We start from the raw sequence: 22,939 nt of genomic DNA, 5'->3' as shown, positions 1-22,939 counted from the left end.
GGCATTTATATGGAATTAAGCTTTAGGAGCTTTCCATCTTTACTCTCCATCGGAGCCAGCGATACAAACAGGCTGAACAAACTGATCAGGAAGGCTAGCTCCGTTATTGGCTGCAAACAGGACACATTTGAAGCTGTGTTGGAGAGGAAGTCACAGAACAAACTGTTATCTATCATGGATAACCCCGACCACCCTCTCCACCCCACACTGGTCCAACAGAGGAGCACCTTCTCTAAGAGGCTCCGACAGCTTCGATGTCGCACGGACCGCTACAGGAAATCATTCCTACCACAGGCAATTCAACTCTTTAACACTTCATCACTGAGTGTGAGATAAGACTCATATACATCACAACTGCACTGAATGCACCTTGCACAATAGGTTTATCTACATCCTATCTTTACTAGGGAAACAGTTGTACATTTTTACTCCCCAACTTGTACACTAACTTTATTTATATCTGTTGAATCAGTTGTACATTTTATTTCCAAATTGTATATATTTTAAATATTGCTTGTGTAGTATTCAATTATTATTTAATGTATATTGTTTCCTATTATTTAATGTATACTCTGTATGTGTGCTGTGTGTCTGATATTTTTGCTGCTGCAACACAATTTTTTCCCATTTTTTGGGGATCAATAAAAAAAATCTATCTATCGATCTCCTCTCTGTTACATTGCATTCCGAGATCGGATCTTTTTGACTGGCAAGATGGCGGCGAGTGGAAAAACCAACTGCTAAAGTGAGTTGTTCAAAAGTTTTCTTTTTAGTAAACTCTGTGTACACAAACCATGTTCTCAATGTTGGAGTTCATGTGTAGAGCCCCTGGTGATACTTCGAGCAAAGTTTCATGTTGTGCCGAGCCTTCTTAGTGTTTTAAAAATAGCGATTTTGATGCCGTCATAGTAGTGCCCCTAGCATTCCCATTCAAAAGGCCATTTGACCGAAAACAAAAATACGGTCAATCTTAAAAGTGGCGTTTCCGTCCTAATTATGCTTTTAAACGAAAGTTTGACTCTGGTACATTCACAAAACGACCCTAGGTTGCATTTTGGCGAGAGTTACGCTTTAACAGTCATTGTTACCTTTGCCTATACAATAGTTTAAACAAATCTGTATACATGAAAGCATGAATGATACACTTTTTCTGTGGTTTTAAAGTCAGTCCACCTGCTTATGTTGAAGCATTCTGTGATTCTACAAGCGACTCCAGCCATTAAGCATTCACAGCCTCAAACTAACTTTTTTTCCTGACCTTATGATGGATGTTAGATGTTAAGCCCGCTCACACTGATGGTAATGGATTTAATTGGTTTTCAGATACCAAGAACTGGCTGGTTGAGTGTGTAATCACTGAACATTGGGTATGTTGTGTGTCTGTGTGTTTAATGTATGTTTATCTGTGGTTGCCTGCCTGTGTGAGCCTGTGATGCATTATTTCTGTACTGCGTGTGATGCAGCTCCGAAAATGAGCAGCAGGGATTAAGAGAATCACTACTGACAGGCAGTGATGGTAAACTGTGAAATGGAAATAAAGTCTCTTGTCATTACAGCACCAACTTTCACTCTCATACACATATGCACAGCAAGACAGCAATGATTACAGACAAACGAGCAAATAACATCTCCAGGCTCTCCCTCGCTGGCGGATTGAACTCAAAATGTTATGAGAGACATATAGCGAACAGAGCATCGTTTTGAATGCTTACAAATACTGCTGCCACTAAAAGGGAGAGCATCTCTTTGAAATCATGTTTTTTTTTGTTGAGAAATGTATCCCACAAATCAGTTCCCTAGTGTGCAATATTACATCATGTTGTGTGCAGGGTGAAACTAGCAACAGGCATAAAAAAAAGAGCATGTTTTGTGACTCATCGTCACTTTAAAAACATCCCTGCCCTTTTACCCAATCACCTGTCAATCTGTTGTCCTTTTTATGTGTGGTGTGACATCACCCTTGCATCAGTTTTATATCTTCTGTCAGAGTTCAGATTTAGAGCGATGCTGAAAACCATAATTGCTCTTAAGCAATGTGAGATGATTGGAAACATATCGAAGAAAAATGCCATATGGAGGCAATATTCTGTCCAGGACTATAGACTGCACTGAACAGATTCTGAAAATACTGAAAACTAACACACACACACAGAAGTTATCATGTGTTGGCAGGATTACTCTATTGAGAAATGTTTACTGTGGTTTCTTCCTCCTTTAGCAACAATACAACGGTCCATTACAAACAATGGGACTGCAAACCTTGAGCAAATGTCGCTTCCAAAAGATCAAACTCTGGATGTGTGTTTGGCCTTCACGTGTCCTGTTTGTCCATTGTCTGTGTTTGAATAAGTGTGGGCGTGTGTGTGTGTGTGGGCGTGGGCGTATGAGAGAAAAAGTTGTCACCCGTTTTCCTACACTCTCGCAAGTCCATTTTTAATGTGCACGTGTCAGTATGTGTGTATGTGTGCGTGTTTGGCCTGGTTCCCACTGCAGATTATTAATTAAGTTCTGGTAAGCGGTGCATGCCTTGCCTTCAGATCCACTTCTAGTCTCTTTAACACACACACACACACGCACGCACGCACACACTTCAAAGCAGCCGCACTCCACACAGCTAGGATTAAGAGGCGATTGAAGAGCCTGATACAGCCTCAAAGTGCCTTCAGCACAAAAATGCCTTAAGGCAGGGCACAGGTACTCTCTTTGAAAGTGCTTACACACACGCGCACGCACACACACACACACATACACACACACATACATGGCTGGGCTTTTAATTTAGTTCAGATTTTTCCTTTTGTATTTGTCACAGTTTTACTGTACTATCCAGATCTTCATCTATTTCCAGCCATTTTTAATGTATGTTTAGATGGTTGAGCTGTATGATGTTGTACAATGCTTCCTGATAAATTCCCCTGAGTGACTTTAGGAAAAAAAGGAATAGGCTAGTAGCAATCTCTTTATGTTTTTATGAAACATCTGAGCCGGTTTGCATGTCAATATGGCCATATGTTTCCATGAATACACTCACATGTGTCATGTACAGTACAGAGTCACACACACACCTCATTACATCACAGTCAATTACAAAGTTGATCCTGATATATAACTTTGATGTAAACATTTTTCACTACTGGGACACATTTAAGTCTCATCATTTCATATTATTTTCAAGAAAATCATGTTTTTTGTTCTTTGTGATGATATTTTTCTAGCAAATGTAGGTTGCTTGAGAGTTATGGTAAAACTAAATCTAATACTACAGTAACTACCACAGTGTCATCTAAGCTGTAGCCAAGATGGAGCAGTCCGGCACCATTAAAGGGAGAAAACAAATGTGTCAGCTGTAAAGAAAAACATTGAAGGACTCCATTTGCGCCCCCTCTCCCACACACAGTTCTTTCTCTTGCCTTTTCTACACCCTTCTTTGTCTCCCCCTCTCTCATCAGCTGCTATAGGGCCCCTAGGGACAAGTGGGCTGCCACTCAGATCCCTGGCACAGGAAGACAGGCCGGTATCCTTGGTGATGGCTCTGTGTTTCCGTGGTGACAGGTGTGTCCGCTCAGAGCAGGGTGGCTATGTTTGTCAGGAAGTGTTTGGAAGGGGTGCAGAGTCCAAACGCAGCTCAGGTGTTGATGGCTGCGAGGGGTGCGTTCAATGAAACAGTGTTTGTTAGTGAGTTGTCCGTCTGTCAGTGGCTGTCAAGAGAGTCAAGCGGGTGTGTTTGAATGAGTGTGTGTGTGTGTGTGTATGTGTGTGTGTGTGTAATGTATAAATCAGGGTTACTGCATTGTTGGCTTGTTTTTATACAGGTATTTTTATATTTCCTTCGTAATCAGGAAGCTTTCAAGAATTAAATATAGGTGCGTTATACTTTGTTCTATACTGGCTCATCAACGGCATTGCGGGATGCTCACTGGGGAATATAGAGCAGGGAGTTCAGCATCCCCTTAAAAGACTTGCCTGCCTTTCAAATAATGACCTATATCCCCCAATAGTTCAAGTCTGCTCTCTGCAGTACTTGTATAGACCTTGTCACTGTGCGTACAGGCAGCTATCAACATCCCTATCGAATTCCAACACTTCACACCTAATTATCTCACTCCACTGTTTAGCCTCTCATTGAAACTCTGGCATCACAACACAGCTAGCTGAATGGAGGCAGATCTTGTATTAGACACTCAGAGTCTTTGCTTCCAGCTGGCTGGCTTCCCATAGAGAAACAACCATAAACAAAGAGATGAGCGCCGCTCAATAAACTCCTAACAGCAACAATCTCCATTCACTCCTATTCTGTCTCCCCTGTTTTGTGTCTCCCAGCTTCTCCCGATCATCTCTTTTTTTTTTTCTCCCTATAGCTAATTGGCAGCAACGTTTAATTCCTCCCCTCCCCCCTTCTTGTTAAGTGATGATTTGTTGGCAAGTGATCAAAGGGGAGTGCCCGTGGTGCCCACTGTGCGCCATGCCTGTCACTACCTGCTGGCACACATGATCAGTGGGACTGGCGCTGTGCCAAGGGGCCACAGGCCTGCACCGCGGGGGCACACTGCCAGAAGGCAGAGGTCAACGTGTGTGTGTGTGTGTGTGTGTGTGTGTGTGTGTGTGTGTGTGTGTGTGTGTGTGGGTTGGAAGGGTAGTGTGTGCATGCACTTCCTAATAGAAGATTCATTTTCAAAACTCTCTCTCTTTGTGTCTCTCTATCGGTCTGTCTGCATATCTCTTTCTCACACTCCCCTCTCCCTTCTTATTGCAGACCAACAGCAGGTTGAAGCAGATTGAGAAGGAGTACAGTCAGAAGCTCGCCAAGTCTGCCCAGGTATTCAGTTTTCTTTTTTACCCTTCGTTTTTCCCGCTCTTTCATTTTATATTCCTCTTTTTCCACTGAACCCCTTGAAAGATTGGACAAACTGATGGAAGAGATGGGGAAGCACATATGAAAATATGCACACAAACACACACACACTCTTAAACACACAGCAAGCCACCCTGCCCTTTACCCTTCAGGAGATTTGCCCAGACACACTTGTGCACAGCACACACACATCCCATATCAGGCATGAAGTTCAGCAAATAAATCTACACCTAAAACATTGTTGGTATTGCATAATAAATATTAAAGCTTTGCTGTCTGGCTTTTCTCTTTACTGTTGCTGTTCAGCATTTCATCTCTGCTTCCAGAGGTGTTAGAGGTAGAAGCTTTCCTTCACAGCTCAGACAGAATTGTGTGAATGCAGGACAGGTTATCAGGTCCCGTACCTGATTTGTTGGATGTTTTGATAATAAAAATGTGCACTAATCAATATTTTTTTATATTGAAGTGAATCAAATATCTACATGTAAGGTCACTTGTAGCGGGCGAGAAAAGGGGGCTAGTAATAATTTATACTTTATAAATCCCGCAATCCCGCAAATTACAATGTTGTTAGAATACACATTACAGAGAGATCACGTGACCGACTACTCTCATTGAAGAACGTTTACGTGGCGCTTATTCAAGAATCACATTTACGTAAAAGAGATGTAAATCGTCTACAAAATAAATGTTTCAAAGTTGCTGCTTCATCTAGTGACAACACCAAAACCAAGGGCTCTAGTTTGTTGCTGTCACGGAGATGCACACTCACCATAGACAAAAGTAGTAGACACTCAGGCAGGATATCATATATATATATATATACTATGATAAGGAGTAGGAAAATAGCCTTCATTTCAGTATACATACCGGCTACATATGACGAAAGCTTTTTCCTGCGCCTAACCAATGAATTGCTCTCTTTCTCAATGAATATTAATTAATTATATGGGGAGACATGAATGCGGTACTAGATTTAAATCAGGATAGATCAGGGGTCAACCACACGAAAGCCCAAAAACACATATCGGACATGTTCAATGCAGTTGTGGAATCCCACCATCTTACAGATATATGGAGAATGCACAATCCTACTAGCAAAGATTACACCTTTTTTTTCCACACGTCACCTCACCCACTGCCGCGTTGATTATCTTTTGTGCTCCAGTGAACTTAAGGCAATGTTCCATACGATAGCAATGGAACCAGCAATCCTGTCTGATCACAATGCGCTGAAAACCACATTCCATTGTGATATGTTAGGAGAAAAATCCAGAAGGTGGCAATTTAATAATTCCCTTCTCCAAAACAAAGCTTTTGATACAGAGTTTAGAGCCAAACTAACGGAGTTCATATCAATCAATACTGACTCAGTTTTGGACCCGGCGTACATCTGGCAAGCCACTAAAGGATTTATAAGAGATTTCAAATCTTCCTTTGCAGCAAATTTGAAGAAAAAAAGAGAGGCAAGGATTGCGGAGTTGAAAGAACGTTATAAATCGTTAGAAAGGTCTCTAAAGACATGCTTTTCTAAAACTACACATACTCTTTTAGTCACTAATCGAGCAGAGCTAAATGACTTGCTAAAAAGGAGAGCTGAATTCATAATGCACAGAGTGAGGCAAAATTACTATTTTAATGGTTGTAAACCAAGTAAATTGCTAGCTCTGAAATTAAAACAAAGCCAGTCCAGAGCTGCTATCAGTTGCATCTGCACAGACCGAGGTATTTCAACAAATCCTAAAGATATCACTGCCACTTTCCAATCCTTTTATTTAAAGTTGTATGAATCCTCCTGCATTCCGGCCAAAAGCTCCTGAAAGAGCTAAACCTGCAGAAGAACTGGGTCAACCCATTACGTTAGAGGAACTCAAATTAGGGCTGTGCAATTAATTGAATTTCGATTTCAATTTCGATTTTGGCTCCCAACGATCACCAAAATAATATAATCGAGAAAAACAATTATTTTGCCATGTTCTGTTTTGCAAGAACACTCTTATTTTGTCTTGTGTTCTGAATAACACGCGCATGCGCACATCCGCACGCACACATCCGCCCATCCCGAAGCCATAAACTTTGTCAGCCTATACAGTTAGGGAGGCAAGTTGTGTGCATATCCTCCGCTGGAATATAAAAACTCATAGCGAATAAAGATGGCAGAAGGAAAGCAGCCACAGCAGCGTTTTGGTAAGCAAAAAAGGCAAAACCAACTTGGTTGTCTGGGAGCAGCTAACGTTAGTTAACCCTGCGGCTGGGGTCCCTCTGCCACTAACTCCCCGCTGTAGTAAACTTTGTATTCTCCCGACACGCTGTATTCACTTACTGTTTAAAACTTGTTCCAGCTTAGTGGCGGTGCATATAGGCATACTGCTCAAAAATAACAGGAAAAAACATAGTAACGTTCCCTCAGCATTTAGTTTTGTTGTTAAACTCTATGTAAAATGATGACAGTAGGCTAGTAGTGGTCATAGTGAGTGAAAATGTGATGTGAGATGCATATTGTGTTATGTATTTGGAATTGTTCATTAGCTGTGTAAATTATGTGTGATATCTGTAAAGCTGAACCGACTCACAAAACAGAATTTATTCTGATCCAAAGACTCTTTCTGTGAGATAAGATTATACCCTGGACACTATCCATTATATCCAAAGTTTAATGAGTAATCGTGTTAAATAATCGTGATTTCAATATTGACCAAAATAATCGTGATTATTATTTTTTCCATAATCGAGCAGCCCTAACTCAAATCATTGTTAAAAACAGCTAAGAAAGGGAAAACACCGGGTTTGGATGGAATTCCATCAGAACTTTTACTACAGTACTTTGACACAGTAGGACCTATCATTTTACAAACTTTAACCTCTGCCATAGAGAGGGGCACCTTTCATCAACAAACCAACACTGTACTAATTTTGGTCATACACAAAAGGATAAAGATCCTACGGAGTGCTCGAACTACAGGCCCATCAGCCTCATTGGAACTGATATTAAGCTTTATTCCAAAGTCTTGGCACTACGCCTAGAACGCTTCATTGAGAAGCTAGTCCACCCCGACCAATCAGGGTTTACACCAAAGCATCAAGCTACAGACAATATACGCAGATTACTCCATGTAATAGAATAGCCAAAAACCTTCCAACAACGGCAGCAGTTTTATCACTGGACACGAAAAAGGCTTTTGACCGCCTAGAGTGGAACTACTTGTGGCAAGTAATGGAGAGGCTTGGTTTGGGCGCCAAATTCATTGACATGGTACGTACTTTATATACGAATCCCACGGCCATAGTTTTAACCAATGGCCTGCATTCACAGCCATTCCCCATCGCGCAGGGATCGCGACAGGGATGCCCGTTATCTCCCATGCTATTTGCAATCTCTCTTGAACTGTTAGCCCAGGCCATAAGGCAAAAGAAAATATGTAATGTCCAGATAAAATCCATTAACTCAATATCGTTATTTGCAGATGATATTTTGCTGTACATATCTGACCTTGAGAACTCTGTTCCAAAACTTCTTAAAATCTTTAACAAATTTCGCTCAATCTCCAGCTATAAAATCAATTGGAATAAATATAATCTGCTCCTGTTGAACAACAAACAGGTGACATCAGCTATTAGTGATACAATACCAACCCAAAGCAAAATTACATATTTGGGCATCACCATTCACACATCGCTACAGCGAGTTGTCCAGGACAACTATGAAACTATACTAAGTAGTGTTCAAAGGGATCTGGCTAATTGGTCTGTGCTGCCGGCATCGCTCCAGTCCAGGATTGCTGTTGTTAAAATGAAAATAGTTCCTTGTGTGAATTTCTTAAGTACAATGATCCCCTTACCCCCACCAATATATTTCTGGAAGAAACTTGATACCGTAATCCGGCAGCATATCTGGAATAATAAACAACCTAGGCTAAAATACTCTACCATGCAACGTACCAAAAACATGGGAGGCCTGGCCCTCCCCAACCTTAAAGTGTACCACAGAGCCTTTCAGCTACGGGCCCACGAGTGTGGATGGACCCCTCATCTACAGTCCCATGGAGAGAAATTGAGCAAAACCTCACTGGAAGTCTAAGACTGCAATACCTTGCCTTCACAGGTGTGTGTCCAAAAAATTGTATGCTATCCTATGGCCCTATTATCACCAACACATTGACCAACTTTAAACAGGTGGAGGAGCAACTACGCTACACCAATAAGTGGCATTTGAACACCCCAATTTGGCACAACATACACTTAATGTCTGGTAACTGTTTTGTTACTTAATGACAAGTCTAAATTACATCTGCTTGGGAGACCGAAAAACATTTGGCTAGCCGGCTCAACCGCGACCAAGAAAATGATAGCTCAACGCTGGCTTCTACCCCACATGTGGACTCTTAAGCCTGCCCACAGGCTGCATCTTCACCAGCAAGTGATCCAATGAAATGAATGACGTTTGCGCGCAAGCTTTTCAAGAAAGCTCAATGAGACAGACACAGACTGTAGCTATTAGCTAATATGAAACGCAAAGCAGCTTGTTTTCATTTAAATTCAGCAAGAAACGCTCCGAGGAGCAGGAGGAGGAAACTCCCGCCATTTTAAGTAACACGGTTACAAGTGATGAGTTACCATCCGGCTCCGCTGTCCTCTTTTTTTTTTTTTTTTTTTTTTTTTTTTTTGGCTTATTTTAACTGGCCCATTCAGTTTTCTGGAGGCCCACCTATAATCAAAATCCTGGCGCCGCTAGTGGTCCTAATGACCTCAGCATTACAAGAAGTAGAGGAGAGTGACTAGGCAAGGTTTTTGTTTTTTTGTTTGTTTTGTTTTTTCTTTTCTTTTCCTCGCGACCATGGGGGTGGGAGTGGGTGGTTGTTCTTCTTCAAGTGTGTTTGTCTGTTCTGTATGTTTAAAATGGAAAAATAATTAAAAAAAAATTGATCTTAAAAAAAGAATACACATTACATACAGGCCTGAAATACACTCACATGCTCAGTACCTATACATGCACTAATGGAGAGATGTCAGAGTGAGGGGGTGGCAGCTGTCGATGGACATGCAGTTGGGGGTTTGGTGCCTTGCTCAAGAGCACCTTGGCAGTGCCCAGGAGGTGAACTGGCACCTCTCCAGCTACCAGTCCGCCACCATACTTTGGTCTGTATGGGGACTTGAACCCATGATGTAGCCTCTGCAAGATCTTGAAGCAGAAGTATAAATCAACCTTAAAAGATCAGTTAAAGTCCCTACTTATATTTCACACACTTATTTGTCCCCTGTCCGTTCACTTGCACCAGTATCCTCCTCCTCTCCATTCTCTCTCCTGTGCCTTTAATAGCTCTTTACTCCATACCTGTTTTTCTTCCTCATGTCATGGCACACTTCCAACTGAGGCCCATATGTTTAACATTACTGCTTGTCTCCTCAGACTGAGCCCCATTTAAAACTGAGGTAATTCTTCTCTCCAACCAGGAATATAACTTCCCAGGACACACTGTCATTCCGCAAAATGTCTCAGAAAGTTCAGGCAGCTTTTACCTCACCAGTTTAAAAGATCAAAAAAAACCTAAGTACTGTTTACATTACAAAAGAAAAGAGTTTTCTTCTTGATTATGTAGCAGGGTAAAATATCACAATCATTTGGCCGTAATTGCACCTCGTTACACAAAGAGGAGATTCAAAGGGGGGGGGAGAGAGATGTTTTTTTTTTTTTTTTTCTTCTTCTCCTCTTTAAATCCCCCCATTTTGGGTTGGCTGGCAAAGGCCCAGAGTTGAAAGCGGGGTTGACAAGCAGATGTTGTGAGAAAACGGTAGCTTATTAGGTTACACAATGCTCGACTTCAAAAGAAGTCGGATGCTGTGCGAAAGTTCAGCCATGTTTGCCTGCTTTGGCGGTACGCCGCCGCAGACAAAGCAACAAATGATTAATCCTCTGTTTTGGGGACACAAAGATGGCACAGGATCAACAAACAGCACTCTCTCTCTCTCTCTGACAATAAAGAAAAGTCTTGGTGTGCAGAATTCAACACCTTTGTTGAAGTGTTTAGTTATACACAGGCTTATGCTGAAAGTGTGGGTTTTTGTGCAAACACATTAATATGCTTGATTGATGCAGGGTATTTGTCATGAGCTTGGGCGGCTTTGTCTTAAAAGGTAAAGGTGGGACGGGTGGTGGGTGTTTCCTACCCCTTGGGGCAACTAAGTCAAATGTAAACAAGAGGCCTTTGAACCTCAAAGGCTAACCCCAGTTGTTAACCCCTCAGTGTCTGACATGGGGCATCGCTCTTGAGCTCAACTGCATGGCTAATAACCCAATTAAAAACATACCACACAGCACATACGGATATATGTTTACATGCATGCACACACACACACACACACACACACACACATATCCCTCTCTTGCACGTTAAGTCTTTGTTTTTGTCTCTCATTCTCTGCCTTTCTCTTTTACACACACACACACACACACACACATTTACACAGACTCCTAATTAGTGTCTCTCCAATCCAGTCCTGTGTGTTAAGCATCTAGCTGTGAGTGGTCCTCCTGGGTGACCTGTGAACTGAACAGGGCTGTGCTCCCTTCCCTCACTTAATGATCCAGCTACAGTGGGTGGTAGCTGTGGTACTGGCGGGAGATCATTACTTTATCCCTGACCGTCCCACCGTGGGAGTAGGTAGGTGGTGGAGGGAGTTTGCCATGGGAGGCACAGTACATGAGAAGTACCATGTTCTGGAAGAAAGAGGTTGAAGTTCACTCCATATGCAAATGTCCCTCATTTAATGTACCGCATGTATTAAACAAATAGGATATGTTGCAGTATTAATTCAAATGTAGGGATGAACATCACCAGACTTTACCGATTTTACTGTTCATCAGCGCTTTGTTCTGGTTTTACGCCCGCAAATTTACTGTTCTTCTTCTTTCACTCTAGCTGCTCTCCTTAGTGTTGTTTTCAGTGAAAAGGCTCTGTACACCACCACCCAACACAAAATAGCAGTCAAAGTTAACAAACTAGCTGGTGAACATAGTGGAGCTGGTCTAAAAATAGTTTTAGATTTATAGTCGATATTCTGTCGATTAACTAATTGATTCATTGACTTATTATTTCAGCTCATTTGCGCATGCCAATGCAGTAAATAGCATTTTTCTGTCACTTGCCATTTTGTTCTCACCTCACTATTTCAATTGCTTAAAGGAACACGGCGACTTATTGGGAATTTAGCTTATTCACCGTAACCCCCAGAGTTAGACAAGTCGATACATACCCTTCTCATCTCAGTACGTGCTGTAAGGCTGTCTGACGCCGCCAACGGCATCAGGCCAGCACAGAACCTGCAAGTGAATGGTTCGAGTAATCCTACTGCTCCGAATTGTGACAAAAGTGACAAACAACTGTAAACAAACCGGGAACTATATTCTCAGACAGGTTCCTGCAAAGCAAATCATTCCGCCCAAGTACTATATTCTTCCGCCTGAGAATATAGTTCCCGGTTTGTTTACAGTTAGAAGATGGCTGTGTCTCATGCTACGTTGTTTTTTGTACACGCTGTGACTCTACAAATCACAACATGTAAATAGGAACATGTTGGTGTTATTTTGTCACTTTTGTCACAATTCGGAGCAGTAGGATTACTCGAACCATTCACTTGCAGGTTCTGTGCTGGCCTGATGCCGCTGGCGGCGTCAGACAGCCTTACAGCACGTACTGAGATGAGAAGGGTATGTATCGACTTGTCTAACTTGTTGGTGTTATTTTGTCACTTTTGTCACAATTTGGAGCAGTAGGATTCTGGGGGTTACGGTGAATAAGCTAAATTCCCAATAAGTCGGCATGTTCCTTTTAACAGATCATAGGTGTGTGCAGCAATTAGGAGGTCTGGAACCAGGCTACACTATTTCAACATCCGCCACCAGGTTTTCACACTTATTTTCATGAAATTTTGCAAAGCCTTGCTTTTCCTATGGTGGCCATCGTTATATGGCCTTAGTTTTTCACCCTTCTGTTTACAAACAAGAGAATTAACACAATCTCCACTGCTTTTTTTTTTACCTCAGGCTCATGGATAGGTAATCCTGCCTTTAGCCCTGAACAGAGCTTGCTAGCAGGCTGGGGAAATAGACAAGTCTCACCAGACCAATTACAGAAGGCCTGGCTGGCTATCAGACAGTAAAAAGGTGCTGTATTGTGTATATATATACAGGAATAACAAGACAGACAGCTGAGTTCACTAGTTTAGAGTGCCGCCACCGCCTGGGGGTTAAAGACCAGCAGATGCAGGGAATCCATATTGTAAAATAATGATTACGCCCAGAAATGATGTTCCCATAATAATGTGTCATTTGTTGCTTTCATGTGGCTTTCCTGCTGACAAAATAAGCCTAATCTCTCTCTCTCTCTCTCTCTCTCTCTCTCTCTCTCTCTCTCTCTCTCTCTCTCTCTCTCTGTCTCTGTCTCTGTCTCTCTCTCTGTCTCTGTCTCTCTCTCTCTGTCTGTGGTCGACCCGCACCACTCACTCCCATACTCCCACACAGTGTGCAGATTCCAGCAGGGCTAGTCCTCCAGAGTTTGAACGCGGTAAACAATTATCTGTCTAGCCCAAAGCTAGCAGCAGCACTGCTCCCCAACACCGCTTCTGTCTCTCTCTTTCTCTTTCCCCCTCTTTCCGTTCCTCTCCCTCACTCTTTTTACTCTCTCTCATCTTTCCTCTGCCTTTCCCTGACAGTGGCTTAAATAGAATGTTAATTTTGACTGGAGGATTTCAAAGCCAAGGCAGTTTCTTTTCATCTTGGTGTGCACTGCAAGTTCACCAACACAAAGTCACTCAGCTCTTCAAAAAGGAAGTTGTTTTTTCCTTCCTGTCTATTTTTTATTTTTTTACTTCCCTCTTCTCTTCTTCTCTCTGCTTTCACTGTGTCTTCTGTCTCGTCTCAAAAAAGACACAAAACATGAGACTCTGGGAAAAAGCAGTGTTTCAAGGTGATTGTTACTGCCATCCAAATCCATGATGAATGTGAGGCACATTTTCCATTTGATACAAGTCATTTTATCAGCTGAGTGAAATGAAGCGAATCAGCATTTTGTTGAGTGAACATGTTTTGCATTTTGCAACAGGTTTTCTCTGCACTTTGACATTTTTTACTGTGTCACTGTCAAAAGTACTTATTACTTACCTATGCACTGGAAAAAAAACTTCCCAAGAGCATCCAGGTCCATTCCCCAGTATGTCAACATGTCTCACTGACCAGTGGGTCACTGTGTGATCAGTTGTCCATCTGCTGATTTTCTGTCAAATTAAGAATAAAAATCAAACTGGATTTGTTTTCCCTGTCTCTCCTCTTCTCACCTATAGCTAATTGCGGGGCTACAGACATCTGTCTGTGACTCAAAGGAAGAGGTTGTTCGTCTGCAGCAGGCCATGGCCAAGCAGTTGGAGGAGTCCAACGTTCGATGGGATGAGGAGAGGAGGACAATAACTCACCACGCTGATAGGGCCAACAAGGTCAGTGTCGTGCACTTAGAGGACTTAATCACACTTAATAATTGCATCTATAAACATTGATGATATGAGACACAAAATGACTATCAGTAGGTATGAGGGAAAGAGCAATATTACTGCATTACTGGAGTTTGCGGCAACATATTAGAGCCGGGTCACTTTACCTGACCCTACTAGCTAAATGCTGGTACAATATGTAAGTGGCTGATAGATTTGCTTCACTCAGTAGCCAAAAAACAGTGGTAATCTATTGAGTGGCTGGTACAATTTGAACATTCCCTAGCCATTAGGCTGGTGGACAAACAAAAAACAAACCCTGATCACAATCTATGCTGATTTACAGTAATGAATCAGAGCAGCATGTCACAATTTTGGGAAAAATTAAAGACTTTTTACAAGTTGGGAAAAGCACAAAAAACGTCCGTAAACTACATCTTTAAAAAAAAGCCTTGTCTGGATTTGACTTTTATGGAGTAGACACGGGTCGTTTTTTTTTTTTTTTTTGTTAAAGCACGGTCACGGTTTGTATGTATGGGCTCTGTCATTTATATGGTAAGCTGCAAACTCCATAGTGTCTTTAAGTGGCTTGTGTGCTCTGTGTCTGGCTGGACCTTGTAAATCTGTCTGCTGCTCCCCACTTCTTTAGTCATAGCCTCTATCATTACTGTCATTCTCTTTCACAGTTAAACTCCTTTTTTTAAGCATTCACATTTCTGTTTCTCACTTCATTTCTTTAAATCTGTTCTAATTAAACTTCACATGTAGAACAATATTAGTTGATACAATTAAGAGATTAGGAATGAAAAATGTCTCGTTGTCTGTTTGACTTTGATGTGCCACTGCTTAGTAATTGAGACACTACTAGCCCCTTTAACGATTCTGCAATAGTGCCGCAAAGAAGGTCTGCAGTTATGCAGGCTTTGTTTATTCACACAGAACCAAGCAAAGGCGGCATAATGCCGCCCCAGTGTGTGATTTCACATAGCATGCCGGCCTTCTGGGAGCAAAAGAGGCACGACGTGTAACAACAGCGTCGGTGTCTAGTGTGTGTGAGCCGATACGCACTGGTAATCAACCTCCCAACCAAACCCAAAAACTGCCAACTTTATGCATTATAGTAGCACAATGGTCAGTAGAGAGAAGGACAGAAATGGCCGCAGCTCCTGCGTTTGTATGTGTTTGAGACAGGGAGAGAGCGAGTGGAAGGGAAGGTGGACTGTTGCTTGAAATGTTTCTGTAAGTTATTAATATCTTCGGCTACTCGGAATGCTGCTTTGTCACTTTTTTATCTGCCTGTGGTCAACTTGTGCATCGTACTGTATGTATTCCCGCTATGCCGGCTGCACCTTCCCATCAGACAGTCTTTGTTAGGGCTCTGCGACTGACTCCCCTGCTGGCTTAACAACTCTGTCCCCCCATTCTGTCTTCTTAAAGGCACATCATTCCCGCCTGGAACAAGCTGTGCGAAAGGGGCTACCATATAAGTAAACAGTAAACATGCCATAGGTAGCTCAGGGAAACTGAAGTAAGCTATACAACACAGTTGTCATGCCTGTGACTGTCTTACATACAGTGCAACACATTTTTAAATGTAGATAAAACAATATTTTGTTCATTTCTTTTACCTGATCTTCATCCTCCTCTGTGCTGATTTCTCTTTTGGATTCGCAGGATCTTTAATTCTTCCTCTTGCCCTAGCAACCAGACAGGGACACAGTGGTAGTTGATTGGGTGTGGCTCACTAAATAAAAAGTTGTGTCTGGGATCAGGACATTTTCCCAAACACAACCTTGTCTGTTTGTGGTTTGCAGCTGCCTCATATAGTAAGGAAGCAGATCTGTGAGCCTCCTTTTACCTCTCCTCTCCTTCTAGGCCCTGGTAGCCCAGGCCCCTAAAGTGGCCGTTTTGCTCTAAAATGGCTTTCCCCAGTCCTGCCGGCAGCCGCACACCTAGAATGCCTAAAATGTCTTTTGCATTCCATATGCAATTGATAGTAAAGGCTGGTACTGGTTCTGTGGTCCAAATCATTCAGTCGTAACCCAGGAAGATCTTTTCAGAACCCTTGTCTCACTCATTTATAAACACATTCACTGTGATCATGTGTTCAGATAATCAAAAAAGCTTCAGGCAGTCATTTTCAGTGCGACTACACACACGCAAAGCACTGTAGAAGATGAGCTGATGACTTTTTTTATGCTTAAACCTACATTGTGTAATTTTTTGAGTTGATTCTTAGCAAAAGAAACACTTTGTTCTTTCACAAATATGTACTCATTCATGTGTAATTACTTCCACCAACTATTCAAAGTATTGTTGTATGCATAGAATCTGCCATTCATAATCATTCACAATACTCACTCGAATGACGGCAGCCATGTAGCACCTCCATCTTTAAAATACATTTGCCAAAGAGGGACATACCTCCGCATTTCGCCCTCTTACACCTATTGGCACCGTGACGAATGCAAGTGGGAGATTACACGCAAGGGAAGACCAACGTTAATGTTGGAGTGGCTAGAAGAGCTGCGTGTAAACGATAACATAATTTTGGGTTCGGGCACCGTAGGAGGAAGGGCTGGAAAGTAATATTCAGTTGGTTGTCATATACAATTTCACCGCTAGATGGGAGAAATTCTTACACAATGTAGCTTTAAGTGACACCCCTTAGTGTGAAGCCGATATGATCAATTTATTTAATCATTTTTATATTCCTGTTTCACTGAAGGGAGTCGTTACCTATTCACAATCTTTGCTTGCTGTCTAAATGGAGGACAACAACTACATAAACATTCTATGATGAAGTTACATACACAATAATTAATCTTCATTTACCATAATTTCCATGAAATGTTTGTCTTTATGTTATGGTGGATGACTCTGACCACACCTGCTCACATTGTGTCTCTGTTGCTTGTAATCTAACTACCATGACATAACAAACACACACACACCATCTCCTCTGTTATAGGCTGTGTTACAAGACACAGGCCATGGCATCTGTGTTGGGAGCAGACAAAGGCTTTCTGTTTCCATTATCTGTGTCCTTATTATTATGATCCCCCCTGTATTAACCACCTGCTAATGAGACTCCAATTAAAAGTTGAATTGCTTATTAAAGGCCAGACATTAAGGGAAGAAGAGAATCAATGAGGGAGAAGTAGGTAAGATTGACAGGAAATAAAGAGACAGAAAATTAATAATTAAAATAAATAGTTGGTGAAAACTTGAAGGGAGAGGAGATGGATGAGATGGTACACAATGTAGGGAAAGAGAGCGAGGGAGAACCAACAAAAGGATGGAGGAAGTTTGAGGATTGAGACAGCAAACAGAAGGACAAGGGAAGAAAGGGGGAGAGAGAGAAAACAAAGAAATGGTGGAGAGCTGTCAGTGGGCCATCGAGGGAGTGTGTCGCCTGCTGACATTGTTTCCATGCTGCTCACTTCAAAGGGCTCGGATTATGAAGAGAGCGAGGGGCTTCAGACAATGGGAGGGGAAGAAAATAACATCAAAGTTAGCCGCGCATTTGAATTGGGATAATCCCAAAACATTTGTTCTAAATGCATGCTGCACCGGATCAGATGTCCCTTTTTTTCCCTCGCCAGCCCCGTTCTGCTGTTTCTAGCCTGACTATAGCTCCATCTGTGGCTCTACTGTACTTGTGACTTCTTAAATGTGGGTGTTAACTGCAGAGACCTTTGTATCTCGTAAAGCCCATTTTTTTAGAACAACGGTAGTACAGTTAAGTATGTTTATTATCTGGGGTTTTTGTATAAGTGACGTTTAGATAGTATTTGCGTGTGGTGTGTGTGCATATATAGGCATGAGCGCTTTTGTGTGTTGTCACAGACAGGGCACTTGCATTGCTGGCCCTTCTCAGTTTGATAGGAAATATACTAAATATCAAAGTGTGTGTCGCAAACTGTTGCAGATGTGAAGTGCACAGGCTGGTTAGTGCGATGCCCCTGTCCAGATTAATGAGCAGACACACTGTTGGGCACCAAGTATTTTTATGTGAATGGGCTTTTTGTACTATAAACTGTACTGTTTAGCTCATTGTTTAGGTTTTCTGGTACATACATAAATTGAATGGTTGTGAGATTCAACAAAATGCTTGTGTGGACTATCCATCCATCCATCCATCACTCCATCCATTTGGAAAAGAAAGTTGCTGTGTCACACAGTGGATAGTAAATAAAGAGAAGCTGATGTTATGTAAATTGCCCTTCCAATGTTTCACCTTACTCTCTGCCTTTGTTTCCTATGAGTGATCTCTCATATGAAGTTGAATTAGTTGTATTTAGGTTACCAATTATCTCATAACAGTGGGCAAGGCAGGAGTGGGCAGTTGTAATGCACTGGAACCAGGCCAGTGTCAAAGGACTGTGGAAGGTGAAAACGAGATGAAAGCGTTGTATTTGCTTTCATCTGTCCAATCTATTCATATCAGTTAAGGGGAATGGGAACCAATATAGAGGAAGCCAGTGTAGCGCATTGGTACATAGCCAGCATTTGGGTGAGCGGATTATTCACTTCCTGATCTTTCATCTGTTTCCCTACGTGTGGTATAAAGTGTCTCATATTGTGGATGTTTTTTTTTTTCCTTTATGAGACGCAGGGGGTTGAGGTGAATGTGAAGTTTAATAGTAAGGTTATTGGGATTACTTGAATACATGATGTGTGCTTGTGTGGCCGTGTGCACTGCCTGTGTGTGAGAGTGTATGTATGAGTGTGTGCCTGAAATGTGCAGCTGCCAAATTTGACAGAACTCAAGCCCACATTAGCCTGCCAAGAGAAAGGTACAAAGACACACATACACACAGAGGCCTTGTCTCTTCTCTCTCTCACACACCCTATATTTCCAACTCTGTATCTGCGAACTCTTTCTGTCTCAAACTCTGTCTGTCTCCACACACCCACATACACAAGCACACATGCTCACCTCGCCCTGCCAAAAGGAAGAGGTGGCTGGTGAATAAACAATGGCACTCCGCCCATAGTGTCACCCGCATGGGCTTTGATCAGCACCGCTGTTCCTGCTCCCCACAGCAGTGCTTCCTGTCTTTCTGCCTGCCGAATGCTACACACACACACACACACACACCTATAACTTAGTGTTCATGTCTCATTCTTATACAAGGGCCTACATATACTATCTCTCTCCCATTGTCTCCTCACTAAGTCTTTATCTGTATCTTTCTGTCCCTCAAACTCGCACACAAACATAGCTTTGAGTTAGTGCCCCTGTCTCTTCATCTTTCAATAGTGTTGCATTTTCTATCGTACACCCACATACGCCCAGTGTTTTCACACACACAGGAATACACGCTTTTGATCCAGGCCCATCCAGCAGTAACTTCAAGTGCAAGTCAAAGGGAAGGTCCTGTTGTAGTGTCCTCTGGGTGAAGTAACAGCAGACACATTACATAATGTGAGAGTGAATATATGAGGTGCACTGTTCTTTGTACATTTGACAGTGTGGGGTTTACATTTCATTGTCAAATTTAGATGGAGTCCATGTGATCCAGGTGCTTTTGCTTTTATGCATGCATGCCAGTAACGAGTAACAAGGCTCCTGTGTGTGTGTGTGTGTGTGTGTGTGTGTGTGTGTGTGTGTGTGTGTGTGTGTGTGTGTGTGTGTGTGTGTGTGTGTGTGTGTGTGTGTGTGTGCACATGCACGCCCTCACAAACATGCACACATTCAATGGGGCTAGTTGTAGCTGCTGCAGTTTGTCTGTAGTTACATATGCATTAGTTTCTGAGGGGGTTGAAAGGATGACTTTGCCTGTGGGAAGGAATGGCAGCAGTGGATCAAGAACAGGTGTGCTGGATACCCTCTGAGGCAAAGAGCTGCTTCGTGTGTGTGTGTGTGTGTGTGTGTGTGTGTGTGTGTGTGTGTGTGTGTTTGTGTGTTCTCTTTTCGTGTGTCTGTCCATGTCCTTCAACACATCTCCATGTTCTTTATGTCAACCTTGAACTGTGCATTTGTTTACTGAAGTTTGAGCCATCTGTGTTTTAGGGTTGCTCGATTATGGAAAAAATACTCATTAACATTTGGATATAATGGACAGTGTCCAGGGTATAATCTGTTAGTGTCCTTTATCTCACAGAAAGAGTCTTTGGATCAGAATAAAATCTGTTTCACTACTGTGAGTTGGTTCAGCTTTACAGATATCACACATAACGCTACACAGCTAATGAACAGTTCCACAGACATAACACACTGTGCATCTCACATCACATGTTCACTCACTATGACCACTACTACTGTCATTACTAAATATTGTGCTAAAATATCAACTATAATGTTGCCGTCAGTGGGCTTATTTGCTAGCTAACCTTAGGAAAAATCCAGCACATAGACGGTACCTTAGAGTAACGTTACGTGAAACAGGTGATTTAACGTCCCTGCTCATTTACATATAGCTACTATAGTCTACTACAGCGGGGGGGGGCAAAGGCAGAGGGACCGCAGGATTAGCTAACGTTAGCTGTTCCCGGACAACTGAGTTGGTTTTGCCTTTTTTTGCTCACCAAACGCTGCTGCCATCTTTATTTGCGCTTGTCATGGTGGAAAAAAAATGAAAAATTGGATATTTTAACCCATTTTTCTGTTTTTGTTTGTGCTTAGAAAATTGAACTGATAAGCGTTACACTGACCGACTTGCCTCCCTGACTGGCTTCGGGAGGGGCGGATGTGCGCATACGCGTGTCATTCAGAACACAAGACAAAATAAGAGTGTTCTTGCAAAACAGAACATGGCAAAAAAATTGTTTTTTCTCGATTATACTATTTTGGTGATCGTTGGGAGCCAAAATCAAAAGTGATATAGAAATTCAATTAATTTGCACAGCCCTACTGTTTCTGCCACTTTCTTTTTCTGTGTGTGGGCACGAATGTTACTTTCACAGTTCATTTTCACTTAAAAGTGTTAAGAAATGTTTCCAATATTAACATTAAATCTAATGGCGCCCATTAATATGGACGGGTAGTACTACCAGTGTCACTGAGAATCAACACCTCAGTCTGTGCAGACTGTTTTAACTTTATCCAATAAAACAAAACAGCACCTCTGCGTATAAAGTTAGGGGTGACTGTTCCCAGTTATTGCACACTAGCTATCCAGTGTGAAATGGCAGAGAGACAAAGCAATAATAGTAACTGGTGAAAACATCAAACATTAGCAAGGCAAGGAGATTTACCTACAGTGTTTAACTCAGCCATTAGCTGACTACACTTGGGTTAAAAGGTGACGACGTGATGAGAAAGAGGTTTCCAGCGGCACGTCCATGTTACTTCGTTTTTGTCGAATTTTGTAAGTAGACAATGATTTACCAACATATTAGCCTTAAGAAGTTGATAATTTCATATTGTTTTTAGCCTAGTCTATTATAATTCACTTAGCCAGTGTTTTGCTCAGCTATAGCTTGATATAGCTATGATAACTGCTTTTGTAGAATCCTGGGTATAGTCCGTAAGGGGCTTATGTGGCCATTGTGCTCTTAAATCCTAAAAGGAGTGAAGAGACTGTAGTGCTGTCAGTAAGGCTGCACTCCAACTTCCAGTTCAGCCCTGCTTTGTCCTTTTATATTGGCACTAGAAATGTCTCATCTTGGATCTGTAAATCTATTATGTGAAGGCTCGCTCGCTCTTTCTCTCTCTCTCTCACTCACTCTGTGACTCGTTTTATGTATCTGTGTAAGCACCCATCTTCCTGTGTGTGTGTGTGTGTGTGTGTGTGTGTGTGTGTGTGTGTGTGTGTGTGTGTGTGTGTGTGTGTGTGTGTGTGTGTGTGTGTGTGTGTGTGTGTGTGTGTGTGTGTGTGCATCTCTACATGTGTCCATGGTGTTGGCTGATTGATGACTTTTCCGGCTGTGGGCAGATTCCCGGCAGTGTTTGATCCACATATCAGAGGAGGTGGAAGTAGGAGAGAGATAACATTCCAGGATGCAACTAGGGAACGTGGGAAATGGAACAGCTCATAGAGACCATACTCCATTCTCAGACAACAAACGGAAATTACTCATTAAACCACAGGCCTAATGCTAAGTACAAAGAAACCATGACTGCCTAATGTCTTGTGCTTCCCCGTTTGAAGAATCCCATGTGCTGACAAATCTGAGATGTAGACGGAAGTAGACAAGCTGCCATTACTGCGGTGGCACCTCACTTGTGTATAACACTCTAATGTAAGCAAGGGATTACACTATTTAAGCTATTATGCCAAGAAATCTGCATAGCAGATCTTGTAGAACCGGTTATATGTTAAAAATGTAGTGCGCAAACTCCACACACGGACAGATGAGGTACATTATCTTTCGTTTTTTTACAAAAGCCTGTGTCATAACCAGTATCAGACTAGTTCTTTGAGACTGAATAACCTGCACATTTTACCTTCATCGGGTCGGCCAGTTAAGGCAACTGCCGACCGTGATTAACCCAAACATCAGCCACCGGATTCGTAGTTAAAGCTGTGTGATCACCAGGGGGTGGAAATACTCAAACACAATTTCAAAGAAACACAAGCCTGGCAAACTATTGTCATATCAAGTTGCTTATTTATTGATTTTTCTTCAGCCTTTAATTGCATTCAACCACATATTTTG

The 22,939-nt window shown here is 42.1% G+C and overlaps 1 protein-coding gene across 3 annotated transcripts in view; it reads left to right on the top strand.

Moving 5' to 3' along the window:
* cep112 (centrosomal protein 112) overlaps positions 1-22,939 on the top strand; it is a 116,744-nt gene that overhangs the window by 76,008 nt on the left and 17,797 nt on the right. For all 3 annotated transcript variants that reach the window (XM_028600583.1, XM_028600581.1, XM_028600582.1), the window contains 2 exons: positions 4,754-4,816; positions 14,189-14,338. In XM_028600583.1, coding sequence (XP_028456384.1) covers positions 4,754-4,816; positions 14,189-14,338 — 213 coding nt within the window. The remainder of the gene's footprint in view (positions 1-4,753; positions 4,817-14,188; positions 14,339-22,939) is intronic.

This window comes from Perca flavescens, chromosome 15, assembly GCF_004354835.1.
Source record: "Perca flavescens isolate YP-PL-M2 chromosome 15, PFLA_1.0, whole genome shotgun sequence".
Classification (NCBI taxonomy): Eukaryota; Metazoa; Chordata; class Actinopteri; order Perciformes; family Percidae; genus Perca; species Perca flavescens.
This window is presented reverse-complemented; position numbering and strand designations above follow the sequence as displayed.